Below are 15,598 nucleotides of genomic sequence, written 5' to 3'. Positions count from 1 at the left end.
TGAGACAAAATGCTAGTGTATAAGGTTCTCACATTGATCAGAATGCTAGGGTTTAAGGCTCTCACACTGATGCAGAATGCTAGGGGATGAAGTTGTCATATTGAGACAGAATGCTAGGGTATAAGGCTCTCACACTGAGACAAAATGCTAGGGTATCAGGTTCTTACATTGGTACAGTATGCTAGGGTATAATGCTCTCACACTGATAGATTGCATGCCATTATCCATTGCTTTCAAAGAATGCTAAGGATATAAGGTTCTCACACTGAGACATGTTGATATAAAATGCCAGGGTATAAGGCTTTCACACTGATACAGAAAATGACTGTACCTACCGTCATCTTGGTTTTTATTTCACTAAATTTATTTGTAAAAGTTTTATCTTGAATGAATTGTGGAAGAGGGGTGATATAAACTTTTAGTTCTGTTTTGGTTACCCATTCTTTTGGATGATTGAATCCACCAATAAGGACTCAAATTTATCTCCTTTTTTTACACTGCCTGGTGTAATAGGATTTCTCTGCACTATAATGTTTTGTTACACATATCCATTTTTGAATAAATAATCCACTTGTTTTTCTGTTGCTTGGGTCTTTGTATTTATCCTTGTTAAGTATTGCTTTTCTGTAACTTTTTTTCAGTTTCTAATGTATATTTTGCAGGTGTCCATGACAAAAATTCCTGGACCACTATCTGTTGGAAATAATGACAATATAATTGTCATTCAAAATTTCTATCAATGTGTTTTGTTTGTAACTTTGGGTATTTAATGATGCCATTTATAATGTTTTCCAAATTTCAATAGCCACATTTCTTATCCCTCTGGTAGTGTCCATGATACTTTTCATCTCTCTCCTTTTCATTCTTATAATGGGCAACTTCATCCCTTCTATAACAACATTCTTTCAGTATACATCACCTACAAGATGTGCTTTTGACTATTGAGATCAATGAATCCATTATATACAATTTTGTTTACTTCCATTTCATAAAAGACATTTTGGCAGTGCAAGGGAGATGACTCCACCATCTTTTGGAGAAAAAATTGTTGAATCATTTATTTCTAAAGATTTCAATTTTTATGGTTTTGCAGAAATTTCTTATTGGTGCCAAAATCTGACAGGGATCTTGTTACATATATTTATACTGATAGATTATTACATGTTGAGTTTATGGTAGCCATGAACCTACAATTTGTAATCTATGAATCATACTGAACTCATGGCAATTTCTTTTACTTTTTGCTATCACCTGTGTTTTGATCTACCTTTCCTTTGTTTCAGGTAATTGAGTTGAGATCAGCCTGGCAAGTTTTGAAAGGAAAACTCATTTCTGATTCCAGGTAAGTAACAGTTTTAGTTTCATAAATTTTTTCCCCAAAATATACATTTGCCACAAAAATTATTCTTTTTCATATCTTCATAGCATAGCCAGATAAAACATATCTGAGTGACAGATCAGATTTTCATTATTGCATAATTGTCCAAGTTTTGCCTTTTTTTTCTGGAATGAGAAAAGAAACAATCTAATTTTACCTTATTTTCTTTATGTCTTTGTATCCTTTTTGTTTCAGACACCAACAATTATTTGTAGTAATTTTTCCTGAACTAATGTTTTTGGACATAATCTGGTGTCTCATTTTCAACTAAAAGTCTTGAGTGTGTTTGCTTGTAATTAAACAAAGATGAAGTTCAGTTTAGTAAGTCATAAATAGGTACCTGATTATCTCAGAAAATACTTGCACATACTCAGCAAGAAATATTTAATGGTTATCATTAACCTAACAATAAACAGTAAAAAATGTAAAAAATCTTTCTAGCATTTATCACAAAAGATTTGCCCCATTGTGTGTGTCAGCCATTATCTGTATGCTGCCATGTGACAGTAGTTTAATCTGAAAGTGAAGCCCTGTTTGGAGATTAAATTTGTTTATGATAGTGAATAAAAACAATGTTTTAATGTATTATTTTATGTTTTATCATAATGAAATTTTTGATTTGGTTAACAAAGTTTATTGGATGATTTTTTTTTATCATTCAGTTAACAAAACTGTTGTGGGATGTCATTACTGTTAATCAACCAGTATGTGACAGCCATGGTCTTGATGTAAGATATCTAATCGTAATATTTGTATTGGAATTAGCAGCTAATATCCTCCATTTTATATCAATCAGCAATACATCAAATTCATTATGGATTTGAAAATTCAAAGGATAGAATTACTATCCAGGATAGAGTCGTCGTCTTGGATAGATTTACTGTCCTTGATAGAGTTCCTGTCCTGTTTTTCATTAGCTTACAGATTCATATAGGAACAGTTTGTCTTATTGACATTATTCTATGTGCTAATTTCATAATTGGGATTTTGTTTTTACCTTGTTTGTTTCCAGATACCAAATGAAGTAATTTAATGTTTTCAGGGAAAAAATCATGAGTATTTTTTCAACCGAAATGTACAAAATATGGTAATGTGTTCTTTGATTTTCAAACAGGATACAAAATCAATATGGAAATGCATATTTATTTTGAAGTTTTAAGAAAATTTTAATATCACATCTGAAAACTAGCAAACTTTTTATTGAGAGAACAGGGATGGGATGGGTAAATGGGAATTACTCTATATTGAACTGAAGGCCATCATCAACTTTCATCTGTCTATTATTTCAGGCCAGTTGTAGTTGAAAAGATCTGTGAATTCTTCTCTCTTGTGCCAGCACTGGATGTTAAAAGTCCAGAGTTTGAGGTAGTGATCTCATTTAATATACTATCAATCATTTTCTTTATTATATCAATTACATTTTGTAAATATTGTGCATATGTGGATTCTTTTCTTCATTCTTAACATCACTTCAACAATTTGAGTCATTATCACTTCGATGTCTGCAGTGTGACAGTTTATATTGATGTTTTGCACTGGGGCATCATGCCAGAGACATGTGGCATCAAGTCCCAGCCAGTCACATTATCCTGACACCAGGTCAACCAGGCCTAACACTAACCGAATCATGCTTTGCACCAGTCGAGGCAGCTGCTAGTACCATTTCTGTAGGTCTTTGGTATGACTTGGCCAGAGTTCAAACCTGTGACCTACTGCATCCAAAGTCTAATCAATTGGGCCACCAGAGCAGTTGTAACATAATAATGGCTGACATCTCAGGATCTAGGCAGCACCTGTTCATTAGACTGGCTGTAATTGTAATTCATTTGGCATATACATTAAGGAATATATGACATTCATAAGAAACATGATATAAACATTATTTGATTACATATTTAGCTATTTAAAAAAATAATAGTCCAAAATATATTACACAATGTGACACTGGATAAATCGGTGTGGTATGTAAGGTCAAGGTTGTTTTCTTATATCACTCATTTTGTAATGATAATAACATAACATAGTCAAAAAAAACATATCTAACAAATAAAAATTAATATTACCAGTACATACTAATTATCACCACCTATAATTATCAATAATTTTTTTCAACATAATTAAAATGTGAGTGGTCATATTAAGAAAATCCCTGTTTCTTAAAATAGATGCACCCACATGGCATGTGTGGCACCATTTTACTCTTGGCCATAGTGTGTTTCAAGACTCTATATCATGCAAGGAAGGACTTTAATGATTCATTTTATCGTTGATGAAAAACTCAGGTACTGTTTTGTTGGCAACAATGAAATTAAGCTTCAAAGTTTTGATGTTATTATATCATTGGAGCTTGAAATTATTCATACTTTATGTTTGACTAATATTCTAGATTTTTCAAGTGCAATTCAATGGCCTTCACAGAAACATATTGTATAAAGTTATTCATTCACTTGGCCTGCTTTCCATACATGAATTATTACAAATATTTCATAGTGTGTTCTTGTTATTTCTCAGTAGTGATGTTGTTAAGGATATGTAAATCTGTCTAGTAGCCTATACATATGAGAGGGGGAAAAAAAGTGATCTTACCTAATGATGTTTCATTTCATTGAAGAGCTGGTCTCAGATATAAATATCAAATAATTATCAAATCACTTGTTCTCAGACTTTCGTGTTGATGAACAAAACAAACAAACATGACAATAAGAAAAACTTTTTACAGTTGTATTGGAGCACATCACAGCTACTCCTCTACCATGAACATGCTTTGATGAAACAGGCTGTGACGTTCTATATAGCAAAGATGGACATTGCAAATAACAGCCAAATTTGGTTTCTTTACATCTCTTGTCTCCATGCTTGATACAGAATTTGCAGGTGGATATCTTCTTTTTAAGTGTCTGCAGTCTGTCTGTCTCAATTTTGTCCAGTATCACTGGTGCTACAGATTTTCGATGCATGGCATCCTTCCTGCACTTGAAACTTCCTGTGAGCTGCTTCGCCAAATTAATTCAAAAATCTAAATGTCTGAATCGTTTTTTTCTTTCCTGACTCTCAGGATGACTCTCCACCATTGTTATAAAACCATTGATTATGCATATATTTATAATAAAATGAAACATATATCGCCACCATTTCTTTGATGATCATCCAACTGGATATTTGGCCCTGAGTTGGTCACATATGTCAACCCCTCGGTAGTACTGTTGGTAATTTGTGACAGCCTTCGGACAGTTAACCAGTTGCACTATCCCATCTTTCATTTTCCGGTTAGCAATATCAATGATGATTGGATCTGCTGCTGCCTTCCCCTGGTAAAACTCAAACTGGTGACAGAAACCAGACAAACTATCACAGCACATCCATATTTTCAGGCCCCACTTGATTGGCTTTGAAGGAAGATACTGCTTGTGTTATCCCTTGAATGCAATCATACCTGTAAAGTGCATTATCTTCTTGATAAATCATTTAATGAAGTATTGTATGAAATTTTAATCAAAACTTAAAATATGATCAGTGAATGAAAAGTTAATTTCTTTTTTTTAATAATTTCTTTTTATTATTATGAAAAGGTATGCATTCAATTTCAGATTTCATGAATCTAATGTTTAGATTTATTTATGGAGACATGATATTTTGGAGTTGTGTGGTAATGGATATCTAATGTATGTTTTGTGTGTATATGATATGCACACATGAGTGGTTTATATTGGACATACAATTTAACATGAATATATTATGTGTTTTTTTATAAAAAATTATTTTTAAAATAATCACATTAATGTAAAGATGAAAGACAATACAATATGTATGCATGAATGTATGTATGTTTATTTCTTTTATGATCTCTGTATGTGAGAATGTGTCTGCTGTGCAATTTACTGTTGGAATGAAATACATTATTTGTAATGAGTGTAGAAATGTATAAAAACCTTCATCAGTGGTTTGATGTTGGCGAGGCTTGTATGTTTTCTCAATGTTTCCCAGAACTTCATCCAGTATTGGATGAATTTTGTGAAGTTTGTCATGGTTAGGATGATCTGCAGGAAAATCTGTGTTGTCATCATTTAGGTGAAAGTACTGGAGGAGTTTTTCAAACCTTCTGCATGGCATTACATTTTTTATTCCTTTGCTGGATAGAAAATTGTCATTTGACCAATAAAAACTATAGTCAGGAGCTTTGATTATCCCCATGAAGATCAACATGCCAATAAAGGCAGACATCTCAGGCACACTGGTCTCTGTCCAGTTTGCATCACTGATTTCATAATCCATATGTTGTTCAGCTGCAAATTTATTTGTTTCACTTACAATCTTTTCAAAAAGTCCAACTGGAAATTGTCACTCGAGTCTGATGTCGATATCTGATGACAGAATTTCATACCCTTCATCATTAAAGACATCATTGTTTATAAAATCTGGTATTTCATTGGAACTAAACCCAGAAAAATCGTTTTTACTTCCAGACAAATCACTGTAACAAACAGATGAGGAACACATTGCCTTGACAAGATCAGGATATTCCTTTTGTAAATAAACAATCTCACTTCTGGTATTTTCTGTTATACGATTTGATTGAAAGTTTGCATATTGAAATGAATTGAAGAAATTAACATCACAAACATTCTTAATTTTGTTATTTTATTGTATATGCCCCTCAGTTATGGCAGATTTTGTGTTTTAAATGTTTTAAACACGTTAAAGCTACATTATACATTACAATGTATGGAAGAAAAATTGCCGTATTTGCCATGCATTCTAAGAATGTGATTTTCCATATAAAGAACACGATGACATTATGAATTTGTTCTAGTAATGTAAACTTCAGTATTATATTTGAAAAAAATTACAATTATGAGTAACTTACGTTTATTGAAAAGGCCATAATATTTACATCGAATTGAGGTAATACAATCGGCCAGTGATGCCATTTTGGATGCAGCCGTGAAAAAAAAAACTATGTATAATTGGTCGGTTAAATTTAGGTTTATATGCTCTAATGTTAGGAAATATGTCATTAATATGGAATATTAGTAAAGACGATTTATCTTTTAACCAACATTAGGTTACGTCGTGCCAAATCGACATTTAAATGGAATATGTAACATATTCATAGTAGATACTGTGTGATGTGTAGAAATGCGTAGATGGGGTGCAAAGGTAAAAGTGTAGATATTTGTAGACGGATGCAATGGTAAAGGCGTAGAAAGTCATACCTGGGGAGTAAAGGGTTAACGACAAAATGAGTACAGCAGACAAACCCCTCATTAGGCTCAAACTTTATTTACATTTAGAAAAAATAAATTATATTGATATCTGTATTTCTAAACATGAGTTATTTATGTCAGCAAATATGCAAAGTGTTTGGAACCGCTCCAGTGGCCTAGTGGTTAGAGCATCTGCCTTAGATGCAGGAGGTTGTGGGTTTGATCCTCGGTCAAGTTATACCAAAGACTTACAAAAATGGTACTGACAGCTGCCTCACTAGGAGCTCAGCATTAAGAGGTGAGTGTTAGGACTGGTCAGCCTGGTGTCAGGATAATGTGACTGGGTGGGACATCATGCTGCATGTCTGTGGCATGATGCCCCAGTGCTAGACATCACTATAAACTGCCACTCTGCAGATATCATAGTGATATGACTGAAAAATCGTTAAAGCTATGTTAAAAAACCAAAACACACACACACACACACAAAGTGTTTGGCTGTAGTGTCTGTCATGTGATGACAGTGAGAGGTGTTGCATAATGTGGTATGAGACTGATGTGATGCATAATGTGGTATGAGACTGATCTGATGTATACTGTGGTATGAATGCTACTTGATGCATACTGTGGTATGAGACTCATCTGATGCATACTGTGGTATGAAACCTACTTAATGCATTCTGTGGTATGAAACCTACATGATGCATACTGTGGTATGAGTCTCATCTGATGCATACTGTGGTATGAAATCTACTTGATGCATACTGTGGTATGAAACTCATCTGATGCATACTGTGGTATTAGACCTGCTTGATGCATACTGTGGTATGAGACTTATCTGATGTATTCTGTGGTTTTATGACTCATATGTTGCATACTGTGGTATGACACTCATCTGATGCATGCTGTGGTATGAGCTTGTTGCATATTGTGGTATTAGACCTACTGGCAGCATACTGTGGTATGAAACTCATCTGATGCATACTGTGGTATGAGACTTACTTGCTTCATATTGTGGTATGAAACCTACTTGCTGCATACTTTGGTATGAGACTCATGTGAAGTTATGTCCAACTTAAACAATGTCATGTTACTATTTCATATAAAGATGGTATACTGTATTTTTCCTCTCATCAGGTGTTTTTGTATGAAGTTGTACAAAGTCTTTGGCTGTACAGTCAGTCCAGCGATAACAAAGTAAGGGGTGCTGCATACAGGGCTCTCAGCAGATTCAAAGAGGAGCACATTAAGATTTCCCAGCTTCCATTTGCTGTAAGTAAATATCAGTTGTTAGAAAATTATTGTTTTTATAACATCTCAGAACTTAAGAAAAGCTGATTTGTTTTCTCTGAAGAAAATTAATTACATGCCTTTGGAAAATTAATTACATGTCTTAGAGTATTCTGACCTCATTATTGATAATAATTTTACTATATATAAACTGTGGTAAATATGTTAAGGATTATATATGACTGTGTACTCAAGTGAGAGTTGATTTCTGGATCACTTTGCAAGTGTGTCTGCTATGCATGAATGCCTGTATCTATTCTATTTTGTAGATAGATGTGCACTTATTCATGAGGTTATTGGGGTTAGTATATGCAGGTGATGGGTACTGGAACTCATGGGCTCAAGTTCGAATCACAGTAGAGACTGGAAAACAATTAACCATATCATAATATTTTTTTCTCCATATAAATATGATTTTCCTCTTATAGGACTGCTCTCTTTACACTGTGTCTGTACATACATACATACATGCACGCATGCACACATGCATGTGCACACACATGCACGTGCACACACACACACACATACATACATACATACATACATACATACATACATACATACATACATACATAGATACATACATACATTTACACATATATAATTTTGTTGAAGAGTTCATATCACTTACTAAAAAAGCAATTACTTTCTTCAAATTCCTAAGCAGAAAAACAGCATTTCCCAGAAGTCAAAACTTTCTGTACCTTGATTCAGTTGATTCATATCTTCAGAACTCTGTCATATTTTAGATTTGTGATCCGGCCAAAAATATTGATCAGTTACAACATAAAGTGTTGAACTCATATCTTCAAGAGAGACAAACTTTCAGTTAGTGAGTGAGCAACAATTTGAAAGTGACCAACAGCTATGTTGGCCATTTTATGTAGCATTAACTGTACTTGTACCCTTCTTTACAATGCTGACCACTAGATTGCCCAATTTTTGAAAGGTCATGGGCCAGTTTCTTCAATCTAGAGCAAGCCTAGATGCATGACCATACACACAACAGTGAGAGGTCTAAAATTTTCAGTCTGACAGGGCAATATTTTGTGCTTAAAAAGACATCACTTTAAAGAAATGTGTATTGCATTGACTGTTTCATTACACATATATTATCCTTAAAAAGAGTCCATTTAATAAATTTGTAATCATTGGAAAAATAAATTGGGATGATATTACTGTATCAATAGTTTAACTTTTTCATCCCTCGATTTCTGCTTTTCAAGTGAACTGGTCATTAAATTAGAGGGGCAAAAAATTGACTTGCTTGTATCTCCTATGATGGCATTGCTTTGTGAATATGACAGCACACAACATCCAGCCTAAAGATGGGAAGTAATCAAAGGGCATTGTTTGAATTTTTGCTGGGGGAAGGGGTCTTTAAATGGTCATATCCTCTATAGCCCAACATTCAATCTGAAAAACAAATTGTTTTCTTATTCTAACATGTTTTTTTAACTATTTGAATCTGTTCAAATTGCATCAAATGATTTTACACTAATAGGGTTTATATGTAGATATACTTTAATGATTATATCCAAATATATGTTATTTTTATAAAGTTTAACTGAAGTTGACAGATGGTCTTGTTTAAAGATTTCTTTTTCCCTCATTAGTGAAGAAATATCATTACCACCACAGCAGAAGAACATATGGTCTGTTTGTATGTTTCTGTAGGTGACTGAGGACTTCATCCTACAGGCAAGAGCCATAATTCAACAGCAGGAAAATCCAAATCCCAATTTGACTGTGGATGTTATCATTAACTTTGTGCCAGGTGTGTGCTACACCAAAATTCTCAAGCAACTGACAGAGCCTGTTCTCAAAGGTACATTATTTACAAGTACAATATTATACAGTTCGTGGTTTCACACTTTTAAATTTCCTTGAACTTCAATGGGAAATAATACATTTTCAGATGTTTATGATTAGGTGACTGTGGTGAAAATCTTTTGTATTTTTGGATTTATTTTATGTTTTGTAGGGAAAAGGTAATATTGTAAGGAAAAGCATTATTTTTGTAATCACAATTTGCTGTAAGTAATAGAAAATGTGAATCACCACATACTCTGTGGGAGCAATAGAACATGTAGATCACTGATCCTGCTGTAAAGAGACAGTGGGAAATGGGAATCACCACCTGCTCTACAGCCAAACTAGAACATGTAGATTGCTGATCCTGCTTTAAGCAAACAATGGAAACTGTGAATCACCACCTGCTTTACAGATCAAACAATGTGTAGATCACCGATTCTGCTCTAAAAAGACTGTGGAGTAAGTGAACCATGAAATTTTCAGAGGAGAACCTGCCACAGGCTTCCATTTTAAAATGTAGTACTTACTGTATTATGTACATCATTCTCTGTGATATATCTCATAGAAGATATACACCTCTGCCTTGATAACTCGTGCACAGCGGGGTCCAGAAACATAGACTGCACTATAAACAATGGCACAAGTTATCAAGGGACTGCCAAAACAACATGAAATGATGCCATCCTTGCTGGACATCAAGAAAACTGCCAAGGAGTGGGGGGAGGGACAGAATGGTCTGTTTAATGGCTGAATACTCCTTTTAAAATTACGTTGGGAATAGTTGTCAGTAAAGCACTTTTTCTTTCAAAGTTATTAATTTTTGTGTAAAAATGACATTTATTTTTAAGATGCCTAACTGCTGAGAGATCTTTAAAATTATTCCAACTGGTTTCAACAATCCTTAAAGTGTACTTGAAAATATTGTGTATTACATCACTGCTTTATGTTGTTGAGTAGTCTGGTTCCCTGATTTGTATATTCTTGCTTTGCTCTCTACTATTGTGGAATGCAACACAAGGATCATAACAATCAGGGAACCAGACTACTTATTAATTCAAATTCACAATCGAACTAAATTCCTTTTATTTAAAAAAATGGAACATTTAGTTTGTGAAACAGCCTTAATGTCGAAACTCAGTTCTGTTTATTGTTTTATTAGTAAAATATTGATGCCATGATTTCATTACAAGTAATAATGAAACTTTTCAACCATGAGGAAATCTCAGAGTACCAATTCAGGATTTACAAGTTAACTACAAACTCTGAAACAAGCTTCACATAGATAAAATGTATATGTAAACCATAATTTTATTTCATCAAGTATTCATTTTGTTTGGTTGTCATTCTGTCTTTGATCACATTTGTGAATGAGTATGCTAATTCAAGGTAGTTTAATTATATTATGTTCACAAAAGAACATAATTGATCACTTGAAACAAGTTGACCTGACACTACTGGGGCTGCTAGCTTTTATGCAGGTTGGATTGGCATGAATTATAACTTTTCGTTTATTCCACCCCCTTTATTTGATACAAAAGACATAATTAACTTGGTAATACAAGAAGGTTGGCTTTTAATTTATTGCAACAATACAAGAAATACTTGCCCAATCAGGTATCAAGACACTGTCTGCACTTAATTAGGTTCTCACAGAAACGCTCCTGGACATAGCTGTTATGGTAGATTGATATATTTCACATTTGAATATAACTGTGTACATTGTATTTAAAATCATTACACTTAAACTGAACTAAAATATAGAACTAATACTTGAATTTCTCTTGATAAAAAAACCCAACTTATTTGGTATTTATTTATAAAATTGCTGCCTCAAGTAGGCATTAGTGACATTTTCTTTGATTAAAATTTTGATTCATACTGTTATTTATGGTGTACCAAGAATGTTGTTTGGAAATAAATGTTAACAAAATTCAGGACTTCTTATTAAAAGTTGATAATTTCATAACGTTGACTCAAATTTCCAGGTCATATCAACTGTTTTTCAATGATAGAACAAGCAATATATCAAGGTTTCAGTTACCAATTTTATTTTGCGATTTTCTTCATGTTAAAATAATATGGATACATTATTTTTATACTTTCTAGTATCAAAAAAATGGGATCCACGACTGACCCTGCGTTAAAAGTTGGTTCATGAGTTATCAGGGCATGAGTTATCGAGGGAGTGGTGTACTATTCAATGAACAATTTTAAATGCTGAATAGACTTTGATCCTAATCTGTCTTGATACTGTATAATTTATTTTCTATAAAAATATCCACTGAACTATTTTTGTTAACGTATTATTTTTGCAGATTATCAGCAACTTATGTCATCTCTGGTCAACCAAGAGGTGGAAAGTCTTCCGAGAGGAATCTATCACTCATCACTACGGCGACAAGGTGTAGCAGCCAATCAGGGCAAGGCTATTGGGTCAATTCCAGAATTTCTTCGGACTCAGTATGAGAGGAATAGACTACCAGGGATCAGGCCAGGATTGGCAGGTGCAGTGCAGAAGAAAATGACAAGCTGTACCAGGGATGAATAGAATCTTGTATTGTAGTTGGCACTGAGACAATGAAATCCCAGTTTATAGGTTACAATATTTGTCTTCTGCAAAGCTATATTTAACTCCAAGGCAGGGATTTCCTTGTGTTCAAAAAATAAATTAATTTATATTCAAAGAAAGAGAAAACAATCATGTCATTATAGAAAGTCATATATTTGGTGATGCTTATTCATGACATTTTGGTAATTTCAAACGGTAGATTATTTAATTATCACTTTGTTCCTCAAATCAGAAATTTTTAACTATACTTCCTCTTTTGATTGACATTACACCTTTTGTAAGGTTCTTGCGTTCTTTCAGCTGGTCTGTTGTTTTGTTATGACCCTCCCTTGGAAGTTGGAAGAGATGGTCGACTCAGGAAGCATTACCTGATCTCACATGGAAAACAGTTCCAGCAGACATTTGAAACACTTGTGAATGAGGTAAAAAGACAAATGTAATTTTTTTGGTTTTGATCAATTCTACAAAAGGTTAAAAGAATTTAATTGATGTACTGTAAAACCTGCCATAGTAGGGCCTATGTTGTTTGTTCTGCTGATTTCTCAGTAACAAATTGAAGAGACCTAGATATGCTGTCACATTATGCATACATGCCAACCATTCAACTTTTGGCATAATCATTACTTTTTTTCACTAAATTGTGTCTTACACTTGACCGTGTATGGATTATGATTTTTCAATATGTTGAAAAATAAATAAACATAAAGCTATAATTTGTAATTTATATTATCATGTCTTTAATTTCCCTCATCCAAAAACAATTGGGAATATTCTTAAAAAAAAGACTGCTGCATAAGAACATTGTAAGAGCTAATTTGTCCATCATGGAGCTACATGTACTTTCCCAGTTTTCTATTTATAGCAAGTACATGATCCATTTCCAAGAAAACAGATGGGTTTCTGTAGTTTGAAACTTTGCTTCATAGATTCATTATTGGTAATGAATGTATGTAGCAGACCAGTCTGTACTTGTAAAGAAAATGGCACCAGATATTATGTGAAATAGATTTTTACAGGATGATTTGTGGATGACATTTCTTAGAGCAGATGGGTCTTTTTAAACTACAAGACATGTCCAGTCAGAAAAAGGACAATTCAACACCACTTTAAAAATTTATAAAGAACATGGGAGTGATGCAATACAGCAATTGGATTGGGAACAGAATCTGTGGGCTTAACAATCAATTGGTGAAACGTGTAGACTAGTTAAATTGAGTGTTGAATATAAATTAACTTTCTGTATGTTTTGTGTTTGTAATTTTGGTTCTAATCCACATGGATTTTGTGCCAAGTATTTTGACCTGCATATCCAGGTTAGTAGTATAAATAAATGACATTCTTCATGTGTTGTACTGAATTATGTCACATAATAAATTAGCTACAATGTCGTAGCCTCAACAAAGATGGGGTGCTAATGTTAGTAATAGTAATGTATAGATTACGCATTTTATGGTCAGATTATGCAGTTTTGCCAATTATATTAGCAAAAATTACACTTATACATCTCTTGGGGTTGGCATGAATGATTATGTGATGACAGATCTGGGTTTATGCAGTGTGAAGTTGTATTCAGCATACAAGTGGTGCTCTGAATATGTGTTTTCTGTACTTGCATTTTATAATTCCCCACTATTGTTAGCATATTTTTTATATGCCAGTTGATAGTCCATTGTGATGGAATAAAATGAAATAACCTTTAGCAAGATAAAATAAAAACCACAACTGGAAATGTATACTCTTGCCCACTGATAAATTTTTTTTATATTATCGCTAAATATCATGAAATGAAAAACTGATTTACCACAGTGAACAATTCTGTGATTTGATTCCAAGTTTGATAAAAGCTGTAGGGTATAAAAATAACACATTTGAAATTACCTTTCTGTGCAGTTTATTGCCCTGACAATTTACTGGTATATTGCTTGAAATATTAAATGCTCTATATAACAATCTATTATTACCTCACACAAATGCAATTTAATAAATTTATGCTTGTCGTTGTTATCTGGAAATCGTTCAACTTTTAAGCCTAGCTTGAATCCCATTGGTTATTTTCTACATTCCAGGTACCAGTCCAACCATCAGAGTGGCACAGAAGCATGTTGATCCCCCAGGCCTGGGCATCATTCATGGACAGACTCTACACCTCCATGTTAGAAGTTAGTATTGGGCTCAAACAGCATAATATAACCAAAGTAATATACATATAGGATCTAGTAATAAGCAAGTTTAAGTTCTATCTCAAATAAAATATTTATTATTGCAATGTAATATCAGTTTGACATGATTAACATTTGAAGTATGGAAAATACAAACGTATAACGTAAATGCTTTATAACAGAAAGCAGACCAGATGTAATGAATAACCAAATATAATGAAAAACTGAATGTAATGAATAACCAGATATAATGAAAACCAGATGTAATGAATAATCAAATGTAATGAATAACCAATGGTAGGAATAACCAATTGTAATGAAACACAACATAAAAGTCAAAGATTTGTAAAGAGATGTTAGAGACAATGATAGAAAATAGAACAAGAGGGAAAAGAAATGCTCTGGTGTTGTCATGATGAAGAGTTGAGGGATGGAGTCCTTCAAATTCACACTATTAGATAAGTATACAGGTAGTATTTTTCTTGGTCTTGTAAATCTTTTGGAAAATATATAGGGAGAAATATATGAAAATGCTGTGTTAGATAAAATTGTTCTTGCCGAAGATGGTTGTTGGAATATCTCCTTATTTTCCTGCAGTGTTAGCAAGGGAGTACACACTAAAAGCAAAATATATTTATTTATATAATTTGGCAAATTTTGTGAGGTGCAACTCTACAAAATGGCATATTTTGAAATATTGGCACTCAGTGTGTATAATAGTGTCCATGGCCAAACCTGTTATATCTGTGTTATATCAGAACTATATTATATCGTGATGTTTTTATATTTATACCAGTGTATTATTTCATAGTGTAACATTACTGTTCTTAATAAGAGATAGTACTTCACTAAGAAATATGAAAATGATGTGATAAAACAACTGTACCTGCTAAGATTTTCAATCTTTTGTAGGCACGGAAGGCTGAGATAGACCTTCAGCTAAAGAGAGGTCATGTGAATGAAGAAGAAGCAGACATAAAGAAAAACGTTGCCTGGTTATGGTAGGTTAACTATATCTTGGCCTCTGCTAGGCTTCACATTTGTCACCAAATATGAAAGAATGTTGAAAGTGGCGCAATTTTTTACTGATTGGCGAATGTTTGCTGGCAACAAACTTTTATAAAGTAAATTTTAATTTTTCATTGATATAAGCTACTCAGACCACTTTAGTACCTGTTTTTGC

At 33.3% G+C, this 15,598-nt stretch overlaps 1 protein-coding gene across 9 annotated transcripts in view; it reads left to right on the top strand.

Annotated features, from left to right (window-relative positions):
- The window catches only part of LOC149801763 (focadhesin-like), a 596,289-nt gene that overhangs the window by 447,057 nt on the left and 133,634 nt on the right, over positions 1-15,598 (top strand). For all 9 annotated transcript variants that reach the window (XM_089956096.1, XM_089956095.1, XM_089956091.1 and 6 more), the window contains 8 exons: positions 1,284-1,342; positions 2,668-2,743; positions 7,720-7,854; positions 9,550-9,700; positions 12,003-12,191; positions 12,557-12,678; positions 14,323-14,415; positions 15,328-15,416. In XM_089956096.1, coding sequence (XP_089812222.1) covers positions 1,284-1,342; positions 2,668-2,743; positions 7,720-7,854; positions 9,550-9,700; positions 12,003-12,191; positions 12,557-12,678; positions 14,323-14,415; positions 15,328-15,416 — 914 coding nt within the window. The remainder of the gene's footprint in view (positions 1-1,283; positions 1,343-2,667; positions 2,744-7,719; positions 7,855-9,549; positions 9,701-12,002; positions 12,192-12,556; positions 12,679-14,322; positions 14,416-15,327; positions 15,417-15,598) is intronic.

The sequence above is a fragment of the Sinohyriopsis cumingii genome, chromosome 4 (genome assembly GCF_028554795.1).
Source record: "Sinohyriopsis cumingii isolate HCF-2022 chromosome 4, ASM2855479v2, whole genome shotgun sequence".
Classification (NCBI taxonomy): Eukaryota; Metazoa; Mollusca; class Bivalvia; order Unionida; family Unionidae; genus Sinohyriopsis; species Sinohyriopsis cumingii.
This window is presented reverse-complemented; position numbering and strand designations above follow the sequence as displayed.